We start from the raw sequence: 23,658 nt of genomic DNA, 5'->3' as shown, positions 1-23,658 counted from the left end.
CAAAATCATCATGGTTGTCTATTTTTAACTATACCCATTAAAAATTTATTTTTATTGTAAATCCTTATGGATTTGTTTGAAATTGATTTTTAGTACTTAGATCTATGTTGAATGACAGACCTAACTAGGACCACTCATACAACATTATATTGAATCTTGTATCTTATATTTGTAAATTAATCAGAGCAGTAAGTAACAAAGTTCTAAGTTAATTAAGATTGGACTTTTTCTAAAGGTATTTGTTCACGTGCTCACGATCAGACATCTCAGTCTTCAAATTGTAAGGAGAGATGTATAGGCCCATGCTTTCTAGATCAATTAACTTCCATTGATAAGCTATGGAAAAATAATGAAGAAAGAATGTGACCCAATTTTTATTATGAAAACACAAAACATTTTATTAAATATTCGGCCAAGAAGATCTCGATTTGTATAAATAAGATTTTGGAGTGAGGGACAATCTATTAAGTGACAAAACAACTAGCAAACAACCTTGCATAAGTTGGCCAAACATTGGAAGATAAAAGAATTTCAAACAAGAAAAGAAAAAATACAACGAAACACAAAAATAATAATATAGAAAAAAAATTGAGAGACATGAATTGTTAGTAAAGCACTAAAAGTACAATCAACCCTTATCATCACCTTAACAAGTTAAGTTTAATATGTTACATATGATCCCCTCTTCTAACCTAGCCGCAAAAAGAAGTGAATACTAACCCTAAGTTCATGTGTTCGAGCCCGTCAGGGTCTACATACTTATTCGATGTCAATATGTGACATATGGTGGTGCATAATTCAATATGGACAATAAATCAATCAATTCTAAAGAACAACTTCAATAAGATGCGACAATCTCATAATGCTTTACTTCTAACTCCACAAGGTTAAAAGCATGTGCATCAAAAAATTCTCCATTTCAACCAAAAAGGCACACAATTAGGTGGTGAAAAAAAATCTTATAACTCTAAATAAGGGTTTATCTTAGTTAATCATTCATTTTTTAAGTTTAAAATGAGTTAGTATAGTATAATTTAAATAAAAAAAATTGTGTCTAAAAAATAATGAAATAGATTCATATTAAAAATAATGAAATAGAATGTTATAACATAAAATTTAAATCATAATCATATTAAATTGAATTGGAGATTTTGATAGGGTACTTTTATTATTATGTTTCGCCTTGATACGCGGATCTCTTCATTCCGTTTTATATGGCTCCTGAGCGAAGGAATTTTCACCCGATTCTATAAAAATATAAAGTAATTAAAGCAAAGTATGTTTTGATCCCATCCTTAGATTAGTATAATTTTTTAATTTTTTTCTAATTTAAAAATAAATAATTTTGGTCAATTTATGTATTTACATATATGAGTAAATAATTTTACATGAAAGGTAAACTGTCTTTTCATGGATGTGTTGTGGGTTTTACATGAGCGTCAGGGTAAGAAAATACTTAAGGCTATGTATGGTTCGCCCTAATAGGCAGATCTCTTCATTCTGTTTTACATGGCTACTAGTGAAGTACAGTTCTCTCTGTATCTCATATGTATATACATTGTTATTACATGGCGCATGGAGATAAATGAGCTTCGCTCTAAACTTATATATGCATTCCTTTTGAAATGGAGCCTGGGGGAAGGGAGCTTCACTCCATACGTTAACTAGACATTCCGTTAACGGTGTTTTGGGTAAACCCGGATAGAAATCCGGGTTCTGGATAGAAATCCGGGTTCCGGATACTCTCTCCCTCCCTTCAACCCAGATTTGATTTATTATTAAAATAATGTGTTACGATCCACGAATAAGAAAGTGCACCCTCCTCGGTCCTATGGAACACTTGGGTCAGCTTTATGTTTTTTTTAATAATTCTGTTTTGTTTCCCTTCTCTTATATTTCTCTCAAACCGAATTCTGTTATTTTGAAAGTTGTTGTAACAAGTTTGTAACCGGATACTCTTGGGTAATTCAGCCGCTTTAAATGCTGATGCCCACCCCACTTTTTGGGCTATAAATTGAAGCTCGTGAAAGTTGTTACTCTAAGTTCTTTTGTCGGTCTTGGACCCCTATCTTGGACTACTATGTGTATTCTAGTAGTATTTCTCTTCTCACCTTCGGTTTTTCTCTCCTTAACCTCGAATTCTCTTCTCACTCTATATATGATGCGCTTGAGTATTGAATTTCACCCTCGGTCCCAACTATCAAGAACCTAATTCTTGGTATCAAGAACTCGGAAAGCTAAGTTATTGTATCAAGCTTAACATATTGGTATCAGAGCTGGTCGATTCTCAACATGGTAGAAACTCGCCAGCAATCAGAAATGGATGCGCTCAAGGCCCTTATTGAAAATATCTCCCAACAAACAACTGCGATGCAAGTTGCTCTAGACCGAAGATTGGATGCGGCTGAAGAACGAATGGCAGCCATTGAGAGCGGGGCATCTGGAAATGTGCAAGAACCCCGCCATAGACCCTATGCTGATAATTCTTGCCACGGTCATTCCCCGTTTAGGCCCCAGTACCCTGGCCAGAACCGCGACCAACACTATGTTCCTCCCACTCGGCTAGCCAAGGTCGATTTTCCTCGGTTTGATGGGTCGGATGTCGAGGGCTAGCTAATATCCACCGAGCAATTCTTCATGGTGGACAAAACTAGGGATGCCACGAAATTAGAAATTGCACCCATTCACTTTTCTGGCGAAGCAAGAATGTGGTATGGATCTTATCTCCAAAATCGCAACCATATGGAGGCCTTATCTTGGGACGTGTTCAAGAGAGACCTCATGACTCAATTCGGGCCGTCTATACACGACATACCAATGAGATAGTTGATGAATTTGAAACAGGTTGGGTCGGTTCAAGAATATAATCTGCGATACATGTCGATCTCTCAAAAACTCTACAGCATGCCAAGGGAATACGTCATAGATTGCTACTTGTCCGGTCTAAGGGAGGAGATTGCAAACTACATCAGGTTGCGATTCCCGGATTCTCTAAACGAAGCCATGGCCATGGATAAAGTCCAAAAAGCAACGTATTAGTCCTTAATGAACAATGGGAACTTGTACAACGCTGAAGCACCGTTGTTGCCCACGCCATCCAATATTAATACAGCCTGGCCGAGCACCAATACCGACATCAAGAATTCATCATATGAGTCCTCTTCAAGTGCAAACCAAGGCCACATTAAGCAACTAGATCCGGTCTCAATGGATGAAAAGAGAAAGAAGGGCCTATGTTACTCTTGCAATGAAAAATGGCAACCAAACCATAGATGTAAATCCAGGTTATTCATGGTCTCGGCCAATCATCAAGAAGACCAAGAACCCGTTCAAGAATCTGTTTTTGATGCCTTCATTGCTTGGGACAAGGGAAGAACTAACCATATCTTTACATGCATTGACCGGTTCTAAAGCTTTTCAAATGCTCCAGATTCTTGGCAAAGTTGGGAACCTGCTGGTAGTTATCTTGATCGATACAGGTAGCTCCCACAATTTTATCAATAGTAGGATTTTGGAGAAAATAGACCACAAAAGCATAGTAACCCGGGTCCAATCGGTTAGAGTGGTCGATGGGTCCAATGTTTTATGCTCTAGTGTTTGCAAAGACTTGAAATGGTCGATGGAAGGCAATGACTATCAAACAGAAATGAAGATAATTTCCATGGACGGATATGATATTGTGTTGGTCATTGAATGGTTGATTACTTTAGGTCCCTCATCTTGGAACTTCGAAAAGCTGACCCTATCTTATGAGAAGCAAAACATAACCACGGTCCTAAAGGGGATTCCTCGGTCGCGGGTCACCTTGATGCATGGAAACCAACTGGAAAATACTTCGGGAGAATGTAGTGTTGCTGCCAAAGTGAAAATAAAAAGTAAGCCTGAAGGCCAAACTGTTTCCCTTGTGGCAATGACCTTAGAAGATATTCCTGAAGACCTCCATCAACTATTTGAAGTGTTCAATGCTCTATTCCAGGAACCCGAAGACCAACCACAAGTTAGGAGAGTAATTAGAAGCTATGGCTCTTTCGCTACCCTTGTTATGCTGGTTCGGGAAAAAGACTTGGCCTGGATTTTTGAAGACACTATAAAGTATAATCAAAGATGAAAGAAATTATTTTTGCACCAGGCGCTGGAGACATTGCAACAACAAAGGTCAGCTCTAAACAATGAAAAACTCGACCTTGGGTGCACAGAAATTCCTTACATGGGCGGAGTGACAAGTGACCCGGCAGTGCAAAAGACTACAAGGACCCGACTAACTCCACTATTGAAACGATTCTGCCAAAAGTTTTTTAAGAAGTCCAGTCCTATGCTGCGACCCTTGCTGAATTTGCTGAAGCCAGACCGAAGCAATTGTCTTTTTTGAATTTGAAGATGCGCATTAGAGGCTGGCCAGTCCACGTTCTTTTCGTCGAGGGCGACGGACTTCTGATGGGGGAGATGATGTTACGATCCACGAATAAGAAAGTGCACCCTCCTCGGTCCTATGGAACACTTGGGCCATCTTTATGTTTTTTGTTTAATAATTCTGTTTTGTTTCCCTTCTCTTATATTTCTCTCAAATCGAATTCTGTTATTTTAAAAGTTGTTGTAACAAGTTTGTAACCGAATACTCTTGGGTAATTCAGCCGTTTAAATGCTGATGCCCACCCCATTTTTTGGGCTATGAATTGAAGCTTGTGAAAGTTGTTACTCTAAGTTATTCTCTCGGTCTTGGACCCCTATCTTGGACTACTAGGTGTATTCTAGTAGTATTTCTCTTCTCACATTCGGTTCTTCTCTCCTTAACCTCGAATTCTCTTCTCACTCTATATCCGCTGCGCTTGAATATTAAAAACCCTCAGTCCCAACTATCAAGAACCCGATTCTTGGTATCAAGAACTCGGAAAGCTAAGTTATTGTATCAAGCTTAACATAATGCTTCAACAATTTCATTGGTCCGCAATAGGGGAACACTGAAATCGGGAGCAGAAGATCCGGTTTGTTGCATAAGTCGACCAAACATTGGAAGATAAAAGCATTTCAAACAAGAAAAGATACAACGAAACTCAATCCTTATCATCACCTTAACTTAAGTTTAATATGTGACATATGATCCCCTCTTCTAGTGTAGCGGCAAAAAGAGGTACATACTAATCCTAAGTTCATGAGTTTGAGCCCGTCAGGGTCTACCTACTTAATCCAATCCGATGTCAATATGTGACATATGGTTGTGCATAATTCAATAAGGACAATAATCAATCAATTCTTGAGATCAACTTCAATAAGATGCGACAATCTCATAATGTTTTACTTCTAACTCCACAAGGTTAAAAGCATGTGTAACAAAAAATTCTCCATTTCAACCAAAAAGGAACACAATTAGGTGGTGAAAAAAATCTAATAACTCTAAATAATCTTTATTGGGTTTATCTTAGTTAATCATTCATTTTTTAAGTTTAAAATGAGTTAGTATAGTATAATTTAAGTAATAAAAATTGTGTCAAAAAAATAATGAAATAGATTCATATTAAAAATAATGGAATAGAATGTTATAACATAAAATTTAAATCATAATCTGTTACGGTCTGCTCACCAAAACCTCGGTCCTAAAATATTTGCACTACCCGTCTCTCGGCCCTAGTGTGCATATGGGCCAGTTTATGTTTTTTATTGAATAATTCTATTTTGTTTCTTTCTCTCTTATTTCTCCTGAAACCGAATTCTGTTATTTTGGAAATAGTTGTAACCGAATACTCTTGGGTAACTCAGCCTCTTTAAATGCTGATGCCCACCCTACTTTTTGGGGCGATGAATTGAATCTTTTGGAATTTGGTGCTCTAAGTTATCTCTCGGCACTCATCCTCTTTCTTGGACTACTAGGTGTATTCTAGTGGTATTCTCTTCTCACCCCAGTTTCTTCTCTCTTTAACCTCGAATTCTTTCCTCACTCTATGTCCGCTGCGTTTGAGTATTGAATTTCATCCTTGGTCCCATCAATCAAGAACTCGTTTCTTGAATCAAAGAACTCGAAAGGCTCGGTTATAGTTTAAAGCGTAACATAATCATATTAAATTGAATTGGAGATTTTGATAGGGTACTTTTATTATTATGTTTAACCATTTTCATTTGTGAAAACATATGCAAACCTAATTCTGTAGGGTCATGTGCTATTCTTGTCTAATAAATAATTGAGTAATGATATAGGGTATAGGGTTTGGTGACAATTAATGATACAAAATTTCCATTTTTTTATGGTTATTTTGAATAAAATATATATATATATAAATAAATAAATAAATAAATAAATAAATAAAAGGAAACCATTCAATGCACTTGTGCATGTTCTTTGTTTAGCTCCGCCAAACTTGTCAACTGCATCCCCAAATTCTTGTACTAATTGTAGTCCCCTCTCGGGCAGGCAGAGAAATTTATAGCAGTCCCTCCCACCCGTCTCTCTTTCTCCTCAACTACAACTACCATCGCCAAAACTCAGGAAGACTGTTTTTGTCTCTCATTGTGGGGAATTTATCTATAGGCCAATGGATTGCTCGTCGGAGCAGCTCTCGGAATCGCCGGAGTGTGCTTACAAGCTCCTCTTCAAGGCCATCTCTATGATACCCAAATCGCACTTTGCGTGCTTTCTTATCTTCTTTTTTCTTTATTTCCTTTACAATTTCCTGGAGTTCCATTTTCTGGAGGATGCCTTTACTGCTTTTCGTGGCTCGCCGATTTCGCTTACTTATAACCCCGCATCCGAGATTTACCAGGACGTCGTCTCCAAGTGCCGGATCTTACACGGCAGGTGTCTGAAGCTTCATCTCTCTCAAATTTTGGATTTCGATTGATTTCTATTTAACCATTTCTAACTCTCTTACTGGATATGTTTATTTCTTTTTGAAATGTCTAGGTATTTAGCCACGCCATGGATGTCGAGTCCTCATATTCAGACTACACTTTTGAATTTCTTTGGGAGGCCTCCTGCTGTTACCTATACACGGTATGGATTTGATTTGATTTTCAGCTCAATAGTTTGAATCGTCACTAATCTCTTTGAGTTATCACTGTCTACTCGCAATGCTTATACTTAGATAATCTATATTATGCTCAATTCAAAGGAGAATTGACCAATGAAGTAGAGTTGATGGGTGTGACTACTTAGTTTTTGCTAGATTCTTCCTCTTACTCCAAATAGTTCTTTTGGCATTAACAATGAGCAATTAAATTGTTAGTCCAGGAGGAGAAATGCTACCTAGGGCCTAAAAGGAGGATTATTTGAAAACTTGTATTTTTTCACATCACGATGTCATTGGGAAATCACCAAACTACAAAATGAAATTATTTTTTTATTTTTTGGAATGAGATTGTTTATGGATCATGATATATTGTGATTTTTAGATACATTTGGTATCACAATTAGTATATGGATCATGATATATTGTGATTTTTAGATACATTTAGCATCAAGATAATTTTATGAATCATGATCCAAATTAAAGTGTGATATTTGGATTCATTTGGTATACAAATTAATTTCTAGTTCATTATACAAATGATTTTCTAGATTATTGTGATTTTTTTTACAAATATAACAAATGTAGATTTTTCTGTATAATGCTCTATCTATTTTTTTTTTTCCATTGAGAATGTACAGTGTAATTGCTTGCATAGTAATTGTGTATTTCTCATAATGGGAGAAGATGAAAAAGAAAGTGTAGCACATTGACTTGCAAAGTATAAGCGAAGAAAGAGCAGATATACACCTTGCAATTTTCAACCAAGCTTTTTGCAAAAAGACAGTTTCTCTGTATTGCATCACTTTGTTAACAATGAATGAATATACGTAATAAACAGCTCTATCAAAAACATAATCCTTAAATTGCAATTTCTTCTTATCAGTATGGAAAATCATGCTCATAGTGTTCCTTGGATTCTAAATATCTTGGTTTTCCAAGGAGTTCCTGATTTGCAATTTTCATCCCTTAAATATTGAAAAATCATGCTCATCTTGCTTGCTTACTGGCTTTGACATATTTTGGGTACTAATGTTAATTGAATTCTGTATATCTTTCGGTCTAAAGAGTTTTATGAGTTATAATGTCGCTATGGCTGTTATCTGACAATATGTTATCTGTTCTCAGACAATTATACCGTGCGACTGATGGTGGTACTATTGCTTTGGATTGGCTGCTGTATTCTGATGGTAATGAAAAATGTTAGACCCTAACTTGGATCAAATATTTCCTATACTCAAAGAACATAATACATGAGCAGGACATATGTTTGTTTACAGAGAGAATTACGCTCATCTTCTGTTTTCCTTTCTGCTGTTTCTCCTTCTCTTTCATCATGTCGAGTATTCATTTTACTTAGTGAATGACTTTCTCTATTTTCTTGCTCCCTTCTCAAGTTTTCTTTTGTATAATTTGTGTTCCTTTTGTTGCTAAAATAGTAGTTGGATGCTTATAATAGGCTTCTTTACATTCTTAACATGTAATCTCTTTAATTCAGACTGATGTGAAATCATCCCTCCCTTCAACTAATTGTAGGATGCCAGTATCCATATAACTTTTGGTCTTTTGAGTTCGCAATGGAAAAATAAAACCCTCTAAAAGAGCTTTTAACTGAAAAATGAGAATTGAAGTGGTGGGAATTGACTTAAGAATTGTAGAACAAAATCAATGTATCATTTTTGTAGATTTTGAAATAAAAAAAAAGGGGTTACTTACAAAAAAATGAATGCACAGGTTGGGAAAGAGAGGATCAAGGGATTCTTTCTCCACACATTCATTTCAATCAAAAAAAAGGAGGAATTTACAACATGTGATTTTATTTTTGTTTGATCAGAATCTAATTATTCCTCACTGTTCATGTTTTTCTGCCTTTTGTCTTTCCTTTGACTGAAAAATGAATGCACTTCACGTTCACAAACGTTTTTAATATAAAATTGACCATCTTTCAAAAATAATTACTTATCAATATTTTGTGGCAGCCTTACTTTCTCCTCTATATATATGTCTTTTAAGGAAATTCAAGATGCACTTCATACCTTGGCTGCAATCTCAGCAATACGGGGAAAAACATTAAGTTCTATATTCTTTTTGACATTTGACATCTACTTGTTACACAGTTTTGGGAGATGGAAGGTTGAAAGATAGTTCTATATCCAAAGATGATACGACTCCCATTGTGATCATCATACCAGGATTAACCAGCGACTCAACAGCTCCTGTAAGTTTTGAAGTTATTGTTGTCTATATAAGAAAATATGCAAAATGGTTTATACTATTATTCCGATTCGTCTCTACAGTCTACTCTTCTACAATCTCAAATTTTGTTAATTTTTACTACATATTTTCAGTTGCAATTGTGAAAATGTAAGACCTGGTAGATATGGCACCCAAGTTTCGTAATAACTTGTTGTATTCATTTGGTATTTGAAATCTGGAGGTTCTTTAAACGGGAGATGATTTACTTTTTTTTAGCATTAATGAAGTTGTCTATGGTCCTTAGTGACCTATCTTTAGCTTTTTTCTCATTGATAGAGATTTTTGAAAGAACATGACCCAAACTTTTGAAAAAACTAGAACACCCCAATGGTTTTTTTCCCAAAAGAAAGTTACCTTAGAATATTGGATTCAAGTTAGTTACATCCTTCTGTACACTGATTTATACAACATCCTTCTTTTTCTTCTTCTAAATTTGAAGCTATTCGTTATATGCGAGGAACTATGCAGTACTTAAAGCATCTAGCTTGGGGAACCGCAAAATGTGGATGGAATGTCGTTGTCAGTAATCACAGGGGCCTGGGAGGCATTTCTGTTACTGTAAGTCACACTTCAATAATTTTAAGTATTATTTAACAAACTTTGAAGACGATATTGGTCTTTGAGAGACATATATCGGATGGGTATAACATTATTGATATACCTGAGGGAAGTAGAAGTTTGCAAGTATACTCAAGATATGTCTTATTTCAATTACATGTCTTATTTCAATTATTCTCTTATCTTGATGGACATACCTTAGTCCTCTTGGGGATATAAATTGTATCATTATATTTTCAATGTCTTGCATGAAAATTGAATCTGGTTATCAGTTTGAAATGCAATGTTGTGGGATTATATTACTATTTGTCATAGAATGAGGTTTTGTTCACTGGTCACTTCCTTTACTAGTTATATTTGGATGTCTTACATGAAAAGGCCTGTCTTATCTTGGACTTCCGTCGACATGATCATCAGTTACATTAGTTATGGTGCTGCTTTTTTTTGTCTTTGATGTGTAAGTCCCTGAACTTGGTGCAGTCTGATTGCTTTTATAATGCTGGATGGACGGAAGATATCAGGGAGGTTATTCATTATCTCCATCGAGAACATCCAAGGGCTCCACTCCTCATTATTGGAACCAGTATTGGTGCCAATATTCTGGTATGTTTACCTGTCAATTACAAGTTTTCTATTAGTTATTGTTTTTTCGTATAAGTGAATTTCAGGGGAAGAAACTGGGCTTGGATCATTTATGAGAACCCAAAATGTTATCTTTTATTTTTTTTCCCATTTAATATTTGTATAAGGCACACTCACCCCAATGTAGCTCAAGTGGTAAGTGTAGTGAACTAAGAGAATGAGGTATCAAGTTTGATTCCCGTAAGAAGAATCTTGATTGAAGTGGGATGTTGTGCTAGCCATTTACAGGAAAATAAACCCTGGTCTAAAAAAAAGTGTACAAGTCATTTTAGTTTTTTTTAAAAAGGTCAACTTTTCATTGAAATAAAACGCAAGATGCGTTTAGTGAATTACAGATTGGAGGGAGAAGAGAAACAAAAACAAAAGAACAGAAGGATAAGAAAAACACTAAATGCAATAAGATCAAAAAATTCTCAACCCGTACAAAATCCCCTTTTACGAATAGAAGCAAAATCCTCTTGTACAAGTCATTTTAGTGATAGTCATCAGGCTAGTTTTGTTCCTTAAAGCTTCTTTTGTAATGCTTTGTTTGCCTATGAGAATTCTGAATGATAAAAATCTATAAGCAATGTGTTTTTTTAACATGTAATCGATCAATTAGCATACAACAAGGAATCATAATGGTAGCTTATACTGGTGGAGAAACAACTTACCTCCAATTGCTTGAACAATTGTTTTTATGTGTATAATGTCTGTCAAACACTAACCAACTACTACTTTCCAATAACAATAAACATTGTTGCAACTTCTTCCTCAGGTAAAATTTCTTGGAGAGGATGGTGAGAATATTCCTATTGGTGGTGCTGTTGCTATCTGCTCACCATGGGACCTTCTGGTGAGCACAAGTTTCACTTCGTTATTTACATGACATTTTTGCCCCTAAACTTTGTGACAATTTTGAAACATGCCTCTAATGTCTACTCAATTTGATATACCCTTCAACTTGCAAAAACAAAGCAACTTGTGCCTGTCGCATATTATCTACAGTGGAATTTTGCTAATTTCGTTACAGTTTTAGTATAATAGATCAAAGAAAAATGAATGACCCATATTTTGGTATTTAACGACAATTTTTTGTGTCAAGATGACATCAAATTAGGGGCGATTTACTTGGTTCTTACACGTCAGAGGGAATATATCTAAAGTGGTAGGGGTTAGGGGCATAGTCAAAATTGTCATAAAGTTCAGGGGCATATTTCCTTATTAATCAATCAATTTGTTATTTGTCGAGCATGCACCTGTTTTCATATATAATCTATTACGAGGGGAAAGGGTTAAGGTAATGTCCTAGGGTTGAATAGTGGTTAGTGATTACTGTATAAATAGATTAGTATAAATAGATTAGTAACGGTTTCTTTAGTTAAGAAATGAATTAGTTGAATACTTTTGTTAGAGTTTATCTCTCTCATCCCAATTGTATTCTCCCTATCATTTAGGGTTCTATCTTTCCCATTAATTCTTCTCAATCTCAATAAAATTCTCGTTGATTCAATGTATCATTTCATCAATTATACTCTTCGATTTTAAATATTAAACTGATACACGGGAAAGGATATTAAGGCTAATGCACTAAGGTGGAGGTTACAGTAACTAGTAGTAGTTGAATAAAGATTGAAAGTATGGCAACAATTATCAGTAACAGAAACAGTTGGGCCTGTAAGGAACTGATTCAGGCGGGAAAAACAGGTTATGCACTCAAATAACAGCCAAACAGGAAGGAAAACTATTGATTAATTTGTTAAACTCTTCGGTTAATTCCTGTTCTCTCATCCCCATTGTATTCACCTAACAGTTAGGGTTCTATCTTCCTCCATTAATTCTTCACTACTCATCTCAATATAATTCTTTTATTCAAGATTTATATCTAATTCTACTTCAAGGTATAACAGTGGTATCAGAGCTCGTTCTTGGCAAAATAGTGTGTACAAATTGAGGTTTATAGCTGAACCAGATTTGTATTTGAATCATCTGTCTGAAATTACCTCCTCCGCAGTCGCTGCTTAGAAACAGTTCACATGAATCCTAATTGAATCATTCAAGAAGAAGAAGAAGTGCCGCCGCTTAGAAACAATTCACAAGAATCCTAATCGAATCACTCAAGAAGAAGAAGTGCTGCAGAGGATGAAGATCGTCGCAGAACTGTATATTCTTTTGGTGCGATCGCGAATCTGGGTTCGCGATATTCACACGATTGCGATCACTTATGTGATTGTAATCAGCCTATGTTAAACTTAGCAACTGCCAACATCATTTCTGTTTTTCGATTTTGTCTCAATTACAGACACCAGAGAGTCGGCGCTCGTCTGAGGACAGGGAAGGTGGATAGCATATAGTTGAAACTGTATTTCCCCATCAGTTTTGGTTGCTCACTGTTTGGATATACATTTGGTTGCTCACTGTTTGGATATACTTTTGGTCTAACTAAATATTTTCTTAAGGAAAGAGAGGTTTTTTTTTTAAGTGCAAGCTGCCCAAGAACTCAATTAGTCGGAAATGACGGAACTCGAAACGAAAAACGAGCTAAAAGAGAGGTGTTTGAAGTTCAAAGAAAATCATAAAGATTAGATCGAAATGATATACAACTCAACCGAATGGAAGAAATTTTGACCACAATGCAGAAGGTGATTACACTATTAGAGGAAAATGTTAAAGGAAAATGTTAAGAGCGAAACACTTCAACAATCAACGAATGTTTTAGAGAAAAAAACATCGGAACTATTTTGACGAATTGAAGAACTCATGTCCGGTTCTTCAAGTGACCTAACAAACCAGTGTTGATGAAGTAAAAGTGGAGACTCAAGAGGTATACGAGACAAAATGTGACAATTTTGGGTTTGGAGAAAAGATATGCAGTACTGCAAAATTGTCGTTTATTTCCTTACAAATCCCAAAATTAGTCTTGGGAAACGAGATGTCACTAACGGTGATTAACGAACAAGAAGTGCAATCGACATGCGTTGATACATACGATTGTGATCAAGTTGACCGAGGAATAGCTCAATTTGCTTTGACAGGTGATGCATTTGAAAGTCTCGATGACCAAATCTTGGCCAACGAACCCTATGTTTCAATCATGTCTTGATTCAAGGCAAAAAATGCAACACTTTTTGTGGTTTGAAGAACCACCGGATAATAAAAGTTATATTTGAAGAAGTTTTGGTCATAACTCTTTGATGAGTTGCAGATACTTCCTATGATTTGAGGAACCCCCTTCCGGCTATTCATATGGTTTGAAGAGCCACCAGATGTTTTGGAGTTTCAACTCAATCTTTGACTATTGTCGTTTGCGGATGAACGAATTGAAGGAGAGGGTAATGATACACGGGGAAAAGATATTAAGGTTAATCCACTAAGGTGGAGGTTACAGTTACTAGTAGTAGTTAATTGAATAAAGACAAAGTACGGCAACGGTTATTAGTTACTGAAGTAGTTGGGCCTGACAGGGTTTGATTCAGGCGGGAAAAACAGTTAAGGTTAACACTCAAATATCTTCCAAATCGTTAGGGTTCTATCTCCTTCCATTAATTTCAGTACTCATCTCATTATAATTCTTTTATCTTTTATGTTCAAGATTTATACCTAATTCTACTTCAAGGTATAAGATAAACATAATTATAGTTCAAGGTATATTATAATCTTGCATCAATCAAAAGTGTCTTTCCATGTAGCTATTGTTGGCACGGTGCCATTTGTTTTGGACACCTTTTTCATTCAAGTCTGTAGAATTATTCTGGAAGAAAAAATAATTCCAAGAATAGAATGTTGAGAAAGTCAGCAGCAAATCAAGCAATCAGATTAATTGATTTGTAAATCAATCAATTAGACTAATTGATTTGCTTGATTTGCTAATTAACCGTTGATTATCAATTACATGATTTTACTATTTAATTTTTTCCTTTTCTGCAAATGTAATCTTACTATTTAAGCACTAGACAGTCTTATGTAAGAACAACAACCAATAAACAAATCAATAAAATTTCTTTCTTTATTTTTCTACATGGTATCAGAGCGGGTTTTTTCATCTTGAAGAAACCGACTCACAATTTTCCGCTGCCTCCTCCAATGGTGGAAATAGCCATTGGAGGAGAACTCAAATGATTCTATAATCTCATATTTCTCTAAAATTATTATCACAAATCTCAGTTCATTTTTTTCCATAGTTCAGTTGAATCTGTATCGAGTTATTTTATCTCCTTTTTTGGCAACGTCGTCTTCATGTCTCGACAAATTTCTTTCAACATTTTATCTGTTAAAAAATTATCATTTTTCACTTCAAGAGTTAAGCCAAGAGCCAAGAGCCAAGTGCCAAGTGCCAAGAGCCAAGAGCCAAGAGCCACTCCTCTAACTAAGTGAATCATGATTTTTGAATCAGTCAAATTGAAAGAATGTCATCAACAGTTCATCGGCAACACCCTCTTCAATCTTTGACAAGGCTCTATTACACTCCTCTACGTTACATCCCGCAATCAGGTGGCTGACATACTCACCAAGCCGACTCGAGGAAGTATGTGGCAAGTTGGGCAGTCTCAACATCTACTACCCAACTTGAGGGGGAGTGTAGAATTATTCTGGAAGAAAAAATAATTCCAAGAATAGAATGTTGAGAAAGTCAGCAGCAAATCAAGCAATCAGATTAATTGATTTGTAAATCAATCAATTAGACTAATTGATTTGCTTGATTTGCTAATTAGCCGTTGATTATCAATTACATGATTTTACTATTTAATTTTTTTCTTTTCTGCAAATGTAATCTTACTATTTAAGCACTAGACAGTATTATGTAAGAACAACAACCAATAAACAAATCAATAAAATTTCTTTCTTTATTTTTCTACAAAGTCTTTTTATTTAGTTCTTTTTACACTTAGTTTTCCTTGAGTTTTCTTCTTTGAAAAGAACTGAATGCATTTTAACATCTTCTAATAATACAAATATCACTAGGGTAGCTAAAGTGATAAGAGTTTTCAACTTAAGAGGTTCAGTTTCAAATTCGATTTCAATGAAAGCACCTTAATTAGAGTGGGAGGTTATGCAATGGAACACTGAGCTAGCCTCCTCCAGAAAAAAAAAAAAACTCAGGTCTAAACAAAGAAAAAGTAATACCAACAATATTCATGACAAATCAACAGTGCCCATACCAAGAGCTTCACATGTGACAGGGACGTAGTTGATTGAACAACTCAACAATCAAGACACGTTAAACCACTAAATCTGTTGATATTTTATTCCGAGCTTATTTGGCGCATTCTAACTGAAAATGATCTTCTCTATCACTGATTGATTTCATGTTGAATCTAATCCTCAGGTTCCTTTGCTTTATATATATTTGTTAACAACTTCTAACTTTAAAATTATCTCTTCTCAAGTTAGAATGCATAGTGTAAATATTTTACTTCCACTTCCCTTTTCCTCTTTCAGATTGGTGACAGGTTCATATCTCGCAGGCTTGTGCAGAAGCTATATGACAGAGCCCTTGCAATTGGTCTCCAAGGTTATGCCAAAATGTATGTCCTAAATGTTATATAGTTTTGGCGATGCCTCTTGCCAATGATACATGAAAGAAGATAGTGTTTCATCCTACACTTTTTTTTAAAAATTTATTTTTATGTTGAGACAGTTCATTATTTATTCTCATGCCTTGACTATTATAGCGGCTGAAATTTGATTTCAGGCATGAACCTCAATATACCCGTCTTGCAAATTGGGAAGGCATTGAAAAGGTAATCTTCTCCTCTTGGATTTAATTTCTTTTGGAAAGTTATGGGTTCTCTCAGCATTTCAAACATAGAACAAAAGTTGGAAAATCTGATATAATTCATACATGAAGAGTATAATATAATTTTTGCATCTTTTAAATTGGTCATCAATAGTCTGCTTAGAATTCATACATTTCTTCACTGGCAATTTTTGCATCTTTTTGTAGTCAGAAAAATATGTCTTTGTGAAAATGAAGAGTATAATATAATTTTTTCACAAAACAAAATTGATCTTGGAAATACATATATTACATGAAGATGTTTTTGTCCATAGCTAGCAGTTTCAAGTTTCAAGATATTAACATTGCTATTTTGGTTTTCTTATTCAAGTCACGCTCCATTAGGGATTTCGACAATTATGCTACTTGCCACGTTGGGAAATTTGAGGTACTAAACATTTCTCTATCTATATTAAGAGTATTTGTCTTATTTCATTAAAAACTAATATTCCATCTTATTTAATCAAGACTGTGGATACATACTATCGACATTGTAGCAGCTCTAGTTTTGTCGCAAAGGTGGCAGTGCCACTTCTCTGTATTAGCTCTCTTGATGATCCCGTCTGTACAAAAGAGGCTATTCCTTGGGATGAATGCAGGTAGAGGTGCTTAACATCTTTATTTTTCCTTAGTTGTTTTATTACTGACATTTCATTTATTTCAATCTTTTGATTCATGAATAGATTGAACAAAAATATTGTCTTAGCTACAACAAAACATGGTGGCCATCTTGCATTTTTTGAAGGACCAACAGCTTCTGGCCTCTGGTATTATTTACTTTTCTCTAACTTATTTTGTGATTTAGTTTCTTGCTTGTTCATCCGGTAATGGGTGCATTTCAGTAAGAGAAATTGTAAGACACAAGGATATATAATATTAGTGGGATATATAATATTAGTCAGTGTATTTATCTGGATATGAAAAAATAATTAGATAGATTTATACGAAACCTATTTGTTAAGAATAATGGGTTAATATTGTATAGTATTTATCTTTTTTCACAATTAGGATTTCATTAAAAATTGGCAAATAATATCCTAATTTATTTTTTTTCGTAATATTTTTTTTTGGATGTCTGGATTATAGATTTTTGATTATTTTCTAAATGATGATCCATTGTGAAATTTGGCTTAATTTATACTTTTTTTTTTCTTCTAGATCATTGTGCTTTTTAACCTACATCAGGATCACGATCCAAATGACAAAAATTTGTTCGAAAACACAGCTCCACACTTGAAAGACACAATCAAAATTACTTTTGATCATTTTAGAATTCTTTATTAGGTTTGATTCCCATTAAAAACGCCCTTATTTATAAGGTCATAACGGTGAGAGTCAAGTTCAACTTTATCGAAGGAATAAACTTTTCTTTTAATATTTCCAGGTGGGTTAGGGCAACTTGTGAATATCTCAGCGTTCTGCTTTCTAGTTCCCACATGCATATACAAAAGAAGGTACCATCTTGTCATTCACATTCTGCTAATATAGTTTCTAACTTCTTATATTTCTTCATTCTTATTCAAATGGAAGACGATGTCATGCGTTCCACTTGAATGTTCTATTGATCAAGGGCCATATCTGAATGTAACTGATGGAATGGTAGCTGCGGTTGGGAATGAACTGATAACACATGTTCAAGAATTCAAGCAATTGCAAAACACTTTGACTGTTGATTTGGATTCAAGTACAAAAGTAGTTTCTGATTGCTCAAATAAAGAAGCCAAGACCACCAGCAGCCCACCATTGGTGGACTTGAAGTCTTCGAAAATATTCACTACAATGAGGCAACAATTGGATCGTATTGTTCAACAAAGTAATGCTTCGTTTTGGATTCTTTCTTATATTGCTGTATTATCCACTCCTTTGTTGGGTGTAGCTCTTCACTTCATCTTCAAAAGGAAATTCAAGAATGCAATGGTTAGGAAACTGGTGGGATGATGGCTACCAGTTCGTTGACCATTAGAGTTCCTTCTTTTAACATGATTGATGCTCTTGGGATATTTTGTGTAAAGTGACGTTCTTGGGATAATCTGGCAAGATCTAGACTAAGAAGTGATGCGGTGCGAGTCGAAGAGGCGTTTATGCGAAAGTTGCAGCATCCGAAAATATCTCGCAAGTGTCAGATTTCGACGATTGCCTAGTGTTTTTCGGGCGGAAACGTTTAGGGGCTCAAAATCGCATTTTTTATTAGTTTCGGGTGTTTTTTGCAATTTATTAAAAGTTGTTTATTTCTTTTGCAAGCTAGGGTTTGAGTATTTAAAGGATCTTAAAACACTTTGTTAGGGGAAGATTATTAATCAGAAAACGAGGTTTCCTCAATATCTATCAACTTTCGGTATTCGTAAGAATCAACGAATCTTGATAAAGATTCATCCTAGCCACGCACGCTGCATCAGTTGGTATCAGTTTCCAGTCGACCCTGAGGTATGCCGCCCCGAAGACAGCCGCGCAACCCTACCCCTGGTGCTGATGATGGTGACCTTGCTGAGTTGCGACGTGAAAACGCTGAGTTTCGCCGTGATAACGACGATTTGAGGCGGCAGGTTGAATGGTTGACGCAACGGATGGATGCATCTATGCACATGCACCACCCTAAAGATGATGTTACGATGACAGATGAAAACCCTCTCGGTGGTCTTCGGAATCGATCCCCTGAACGCCCCAATCATCGCTGGGAGCAGACTTTCAGGGTGGACATCCCTAAGTTCGATGGTAGTCTACCACCGGAAGAGTTTATTGATTGGCTTTCTCAGGTTGAAGAGATTCTGGATTTCAAGGAAGTTCCTGCAGATCGTCGTGTACCCCTTGTTACGATCCGCTTACATGGTCGTGCACAAGCATGGTGGCAGCAGTTGAAACAGACACGTGTTCGTCATGGTAAGGCAAAGCTCACGAATTGGGACAAATTCAGGAAGCATATTAGGGCTGCGTTTCTACCATATAATTACGAACGTAACCTGTACCAGCGGTTCCAGAATCTTCGTCAGGGTTCTCGTTCCGTGGATGACTATTCCACTGAGTTTTACACCTTTGTGGCTCGTGTTGACCTGTCTGAGTCCCCTCTCCAGTTGGTTTCTCGTTATATTGGTGGCCTTCGCCTCCAGTTGCAGGATATTTTGAATATGTTTGATCCCTTGACTGTTTCTGAGGCACATCAGCGTGCTTCACAGGCTGAGAAACAGCTAGCCAGGCGCGGTTCGGGTAGCTTTGGAAAACAGGTTGTCCCCACTAGTGGCATTGGTTCTTCTTCCCAGCCGGCCCATCCCACCCCAGCCCCCCCTCGCGGCACTACAGCCCCCCCGCAGGGACGTCCCGGTGGCTTGCGTTGTTTCAATTGTGGTGAAGTTGGCCATCGCCAAGCAGAGTGTCGCAACCCAAAGTCCACCAATCGTGGTCTTTTTACTGAGGTGGATGATCCTGACTCTGCTCTTCCTTCAGATTCAGCGCCAGTGTATGATGTTTATGATGATGAGGCAGCGGAGGAGTATGTTTCTGGTGATGTTGGCCCCCTTTTGGTGATTCGTCGATCATGTTTAACCCCTCGTGCTCCTGACAACGAGTGGTTACGCAATAATCTGTTCCATTCCACTTGTACCATCGGTGGCAAAGTTTGCACCTTCATCATTGATGCTGGGAGTTGTGAGAATGTGATTTCTGAGGTTGCAGTTTCGAAGCTGGGTCTGTCCACTGAACCTCACCCCAAGCCTTATCGCTTGTCCTGGCTGAGTCAAGGTACGGATGTTACAGTTTCCAAGCGCGTACTTGTTAATTTTTCCATTGGTTCCCATTATCGTGATGCTGTATATTGTGATGTGGTTCCTATGGATGCTTGTCACCTTTTACTTGGTCGCCCTTGGCAGTTTGATCATTCTGTTATACATGATGGGCGTGCTAATACCTACACGTTCTTATTTCATGGTACCAAGATTGTGTTGATGCCAAATCAGCCCAAGAAGGGTGCTGCCCCCACTCATCATGCGTCCCCCCCTACCACCTTGTTGTCTCGGGGTCCTTTTCAGACCGCCATGGTCGAATCGGGCATGGTGTTTGCTCTATTTTGTTCGCTGATTACCTGTGGTGCTAGTTCTGAGGTGCCTATTCCAGATTGCAGCCTGCGTTTGAGGATGATTCAGGAACTCCACAAAGAGGGCCATGTTGGGCGTGATCGTACCTTCCAGCTTCTTGCAGCTTCTTATTTCTGGCCTTCGATGCGCAAAGAGGTGGGGCGTTTTGTTGCTCGTTGTCGTGTTTGTCAGTTGGCTAAGGGCGCTTCGACTAATGCCGGGTTATACTTGCCTCTGCCTATTCCCACTCAACCATGGTCTGATGTCAGTATGGATTTTGTCTTTGGGCTGCCACGTACCCAGCGTGGTTCTGATTCGATTTTTGTGGTGGTTGACCGATTCTCGAAGATGGTTCATTTCATTCCCTGCAAGAAAACCTCTGATGCTGTGGCTGTTGCACAGCTTTATTTCAGGGATGTGTATCGCCTTCATGGACTTCCTGCCTCCATAGTTTCTGATCGGGACACTCGCTTTGTGAGTCACTTTTGGAGGAGTCTTTGGCGTTTGGTTAATACTCAGCTGAATTTTAGCAGTGCCTATCACCCGCAAACTGATGGTCAAACTGAAGTTGTTAATAGGTCTTTGGGGAACCTTCTGCGCAGTTTAATTGGGGATCATCCTAAGGCTTGGGATCTGAAGCTGCCTCAGGCCGAGTTTGCTCACAATCATGCTGTTAATCGCTCCACTGGTTTCAGTCCTTTCCATGTGATTTACGGGCTGTCTCCGCGTGCTCCTCTTGATTTGTTAGCGCTGCCCAGCAAGGTGCGTCCTCATTCCACTGCTGCGGATTTTGTTGGTCAGTTGGCTCAGGTTCATCAGACCACTCATGACCGCTTGGTTGCTGCTACTGCCAAGTACAAGGAGAAGGCTGATTCGAGAAGGCGTGCTGTTGATTTTGAAGTTGGTGACTTTGTGTGGGCTATTCTGACTAAGGATCGTTTTCCAGCTCATGAATATAGCAAGCTTGCTGCTAAGAAGATTGGTCCTGTTGAGATTGTGGAGAAGATCAACCCCAATGCTTATCGTTTACGCCTTCCCAGCCATGTGCGTACCTCTGATGTGTTCAATGTGAAGCATCTTGTTCCTTTTGTGGGTGAGTCTTCTTCTGATGAGGATGATGCGGTTCCAGATTCGAGGACGAATCTTTTCTACCCTGGGGGGAATGATGCGGTGCGAGTCGAAGAGGCGTTTATGCGAAAGTTGCAGCATCCGAAAATATCTCGCAAGTGTCAGATTTCGACGATTGCCTAGTGTTTTTCGGACGGAAACGTTTAGGGGCTCAAAATCGCATTTTTTATTAGTTTCGGGTGTTTTTTGCAATTTATTAAAAGTTGTTTATTTCTTTTGCAAGCTAGGGTTTGAGTATTTAAAGGATCTTAAAACACTTTGTTAGGGGAAGATTATTAATCAGAAAACGAGGTTTCCTCAATATCTATCAACTTTCGGTATTCGTAAGAATCAACGAATCTTGATAAAGATTCATCCTAGCCACGCACGCTGCATCAAGAAGCAATATAATTGTAAATTATTTGTTTGAATGAAGAAAGGTTTTATGAATTAAAATGAGAGTATTTGGGCTAATGTTTAAATACTCTTAGTAATATATTGAATACTTAGTATTTTAATTGATTATTGAAATGACTTGTAAAGAATTGTTGAGTTAATAGGATATTAAATTACTTGATTTTATTCAAATAATTCACTTCAAAAACCCTTAGTCTCTTTGAATGTAATATATATATATATATATATATATATATTAAAAATATACCTACCAACCCGTGTTGTTCGATAGAAAGAGTTATGAGACTAAAAGATTATAAAAAAATTAATTTTTACTAGAACATTTTGAACGGATACCACAATCAAAATATATATAGATAAATGATTAGGAAGAGAATTTTGAAGAGAATTTTGAATAGAATTATGTGATGCAATATAATTCGCTAAAAAATTAACAAATTTTTTCTCTCGTCTATTCTCGCCCTTTAATTTTTTTCAGCCCAATAATATGGTGACACGTTATTCCTTTCCCAAATTTCGTCCCTTAATATATATAATTTAATTTAGAAAGATTAACCGTGTATTTATAAATGAGTTGTAAATTGACTTTTTTTTAATATAAATTAATATAAGTTTTTATATATTACACTTATATAATGTTAATGAATAGAGATAGGAAAAAGTGACATGATTTTCATAAATATTCATTTTTGCTCTTATCTCCGTTGACATTTATCTTAACAGAATTATCGAATGCTATAGTGGAAGAAGGCATACCTGGAGCTTTTCTAGAGTTGACATTTATGCTTTTGCTCACGAATTCATGGGTGTCATCTTTTCCTTCTTTAGCCAGAGTGTCTTTGTTTTTATGAGACGTAATGGGGTATATGCCCCTATTTCCTTTCTGTTGGTTATCTGCATCCTGAACTTTCTTTGGGTGAGTGGAGCAGGAATTTGATACCTCAGGTGCCTGTTTAAGAGAATTGGTCAGACTTGAGCCAAAGGTTGATAAAGAAGAAAGATTCTCTATTGCAGAAGCTTTCATGTTTCCTGATTCGAAATGACAAAAGCAGACGGATTCAAACAACGGCGTTTATCGCGATGCGCGATTAGAACGGTTGAAACTCTAGCGGCGCTTGTGAATGATCCAACCAGGGTTTCTGCGACACTACCGATCGTGCCGTTCATGTCGTTTGTGCCGATCTTGACTTCGATTGTACGGTATTGACTGTGTCGCTCGTGCTGTGACGAATACAACGAAGCGCGATTTGTACGATTGAAACCCTAGTAGCGCTTGCGAAACAGGGGATATTGTGCCTATGTCAATCGTGCCATTTTTGCGAATTGTGTCGTTCGTGACGATCGTATCGTTCGTGACGATCGTGTCGTCGATTGTGTTGTGTCAACCGTGTTGATCGTGCCGTCGATTGTGATATGCCAACCATGTCGATCGTGCCGATCGTGCCTATCGTATCTCTAGAGCTTTTCTGACGATCGTGTCGTTCGTGACGATCGTGTCGTCGATTGTGTTGTGTCAACCGTATTGATCGTGTCATCGATTGTGTGGTTCTGTTATGTTTATTGGCCCTTCATTATTCTTTTGCGGTTGTCTTTGTTTGCAACTTACCTTTAATTCAATATAATATGAAGCAAACGTGGATATTTATTCTAGAATATAGGAATTGCATATGGACGCTTCTATTCTGACTTTGTTTATCACTTTTTGCTTCACACTCTTTGGAAACCTAAATAGAAATTTGGAAAATTATATTACAACTCTATAAATATTGTGGGAAAAATATAGTAATCGAAATGATACATCCATCTGTATTGTACATGACCTTCTATTTTCTTCATATAATAATGTATCAAAAGATGCTCAATT

The 23,658-nt window shown here is 36.8% G+C and overlaps 1 protein-coding gene across 2 annotated transcripts; it reads left to right on the top strand.

Annotated features, from left to right (window-relative positions):
* The first annotated feature begins 6,351 nt into the window (after positions 1 to 6,351).
* On the top strand, positions 6,352 to 21,906 carry LOC124915589 (embryogenesis-associated protein EMB8-like). 2 transcript variants are annotated; one of them, XM_047456339.1, is made up of 15 exons: positions 6,352 to 6,787; positions 6,893 to 6,982; positions 8,124 to 8,197; positions 9,113 to 9,213; positions 9,720 to 9,809; positions 10,290 to 10,412; positions 11,209 to 11,286; positions 15,870 to 15,955; positions 16,123 to 16,171; positions 16,538 to 16,594; positions 16,675 to 16,805; positions 16,890 to 16,973; positions 17,591 to 17,660; positions 17,737 to 18,258; positions 21,780 to 21,906. In XM_047456339.1, exons 1-14 carry the CDS (start codon positions 6,525 to 6,527, stop codon positions 18,142 to 18,144), a joined length of 1,704 nt encoding a protein of 567 aa, XP_047312295.1. In that variant the 5' UTR covers positions 6,352 to 6,524; the 3' UTR covers positions 18,145 to 18,258; positions 21,780 to 21,906. The 2 variants fall into 2 exon arrangements, with proteins under 2 accessions (XP_047312295.1, XP_047312296.1); XM_047456340.1 differs by having other exon boundaries at positions 6,353 to 6,787; positions 8,124 to 8,185.
* The last annotated feature ends 1,752 nt before the right edge of the window (positions 21,907 to 23,658 follow it).

This window comes from Impatiens glandulifera, chromosome 9, assembly GCF_907164915.1.
Source record: "Impatiens glandulifera chromosome 9, dImpGla2.1, whole genome shotgun sequence".
Taxonomy (NCBI): domain Eukaryota; kingdom Viridiplantae; phylum Streptophyta; class Magnoliopsida; order Ericales; family Balsaminaceae; genus Impatiens; species Impatiens glandulifera.
This window is presented reverse-complemented; position numbering and strand designations above follow the sequence as displayed.

Excerpts from the sequence above, each read along its gene's own strand:
- LOC124915589 (XM_047456339.1), top strand. The coding sequence starts at position 6,525 with ATGGATTGCTCGTCGGAGCAGCTCTCGGAATCGCCGGAGTGTGCTTAC. Across the intron at positions 6,983-8,123 it reads CCTGCTGTTACCTATACACG|ACAATTATACCGTGCGACTG; the intron begins GTATGGATTTGA and ends ATCTGTTCTCAG. Across the intron at positions 16,974-17,590 it reads CCAACAGCTTCTGGCCTCTG|GTGGGTTAGGGCAACTTGTG; the intron begins GTATTATTTACT and ends TAATATTTCCAG.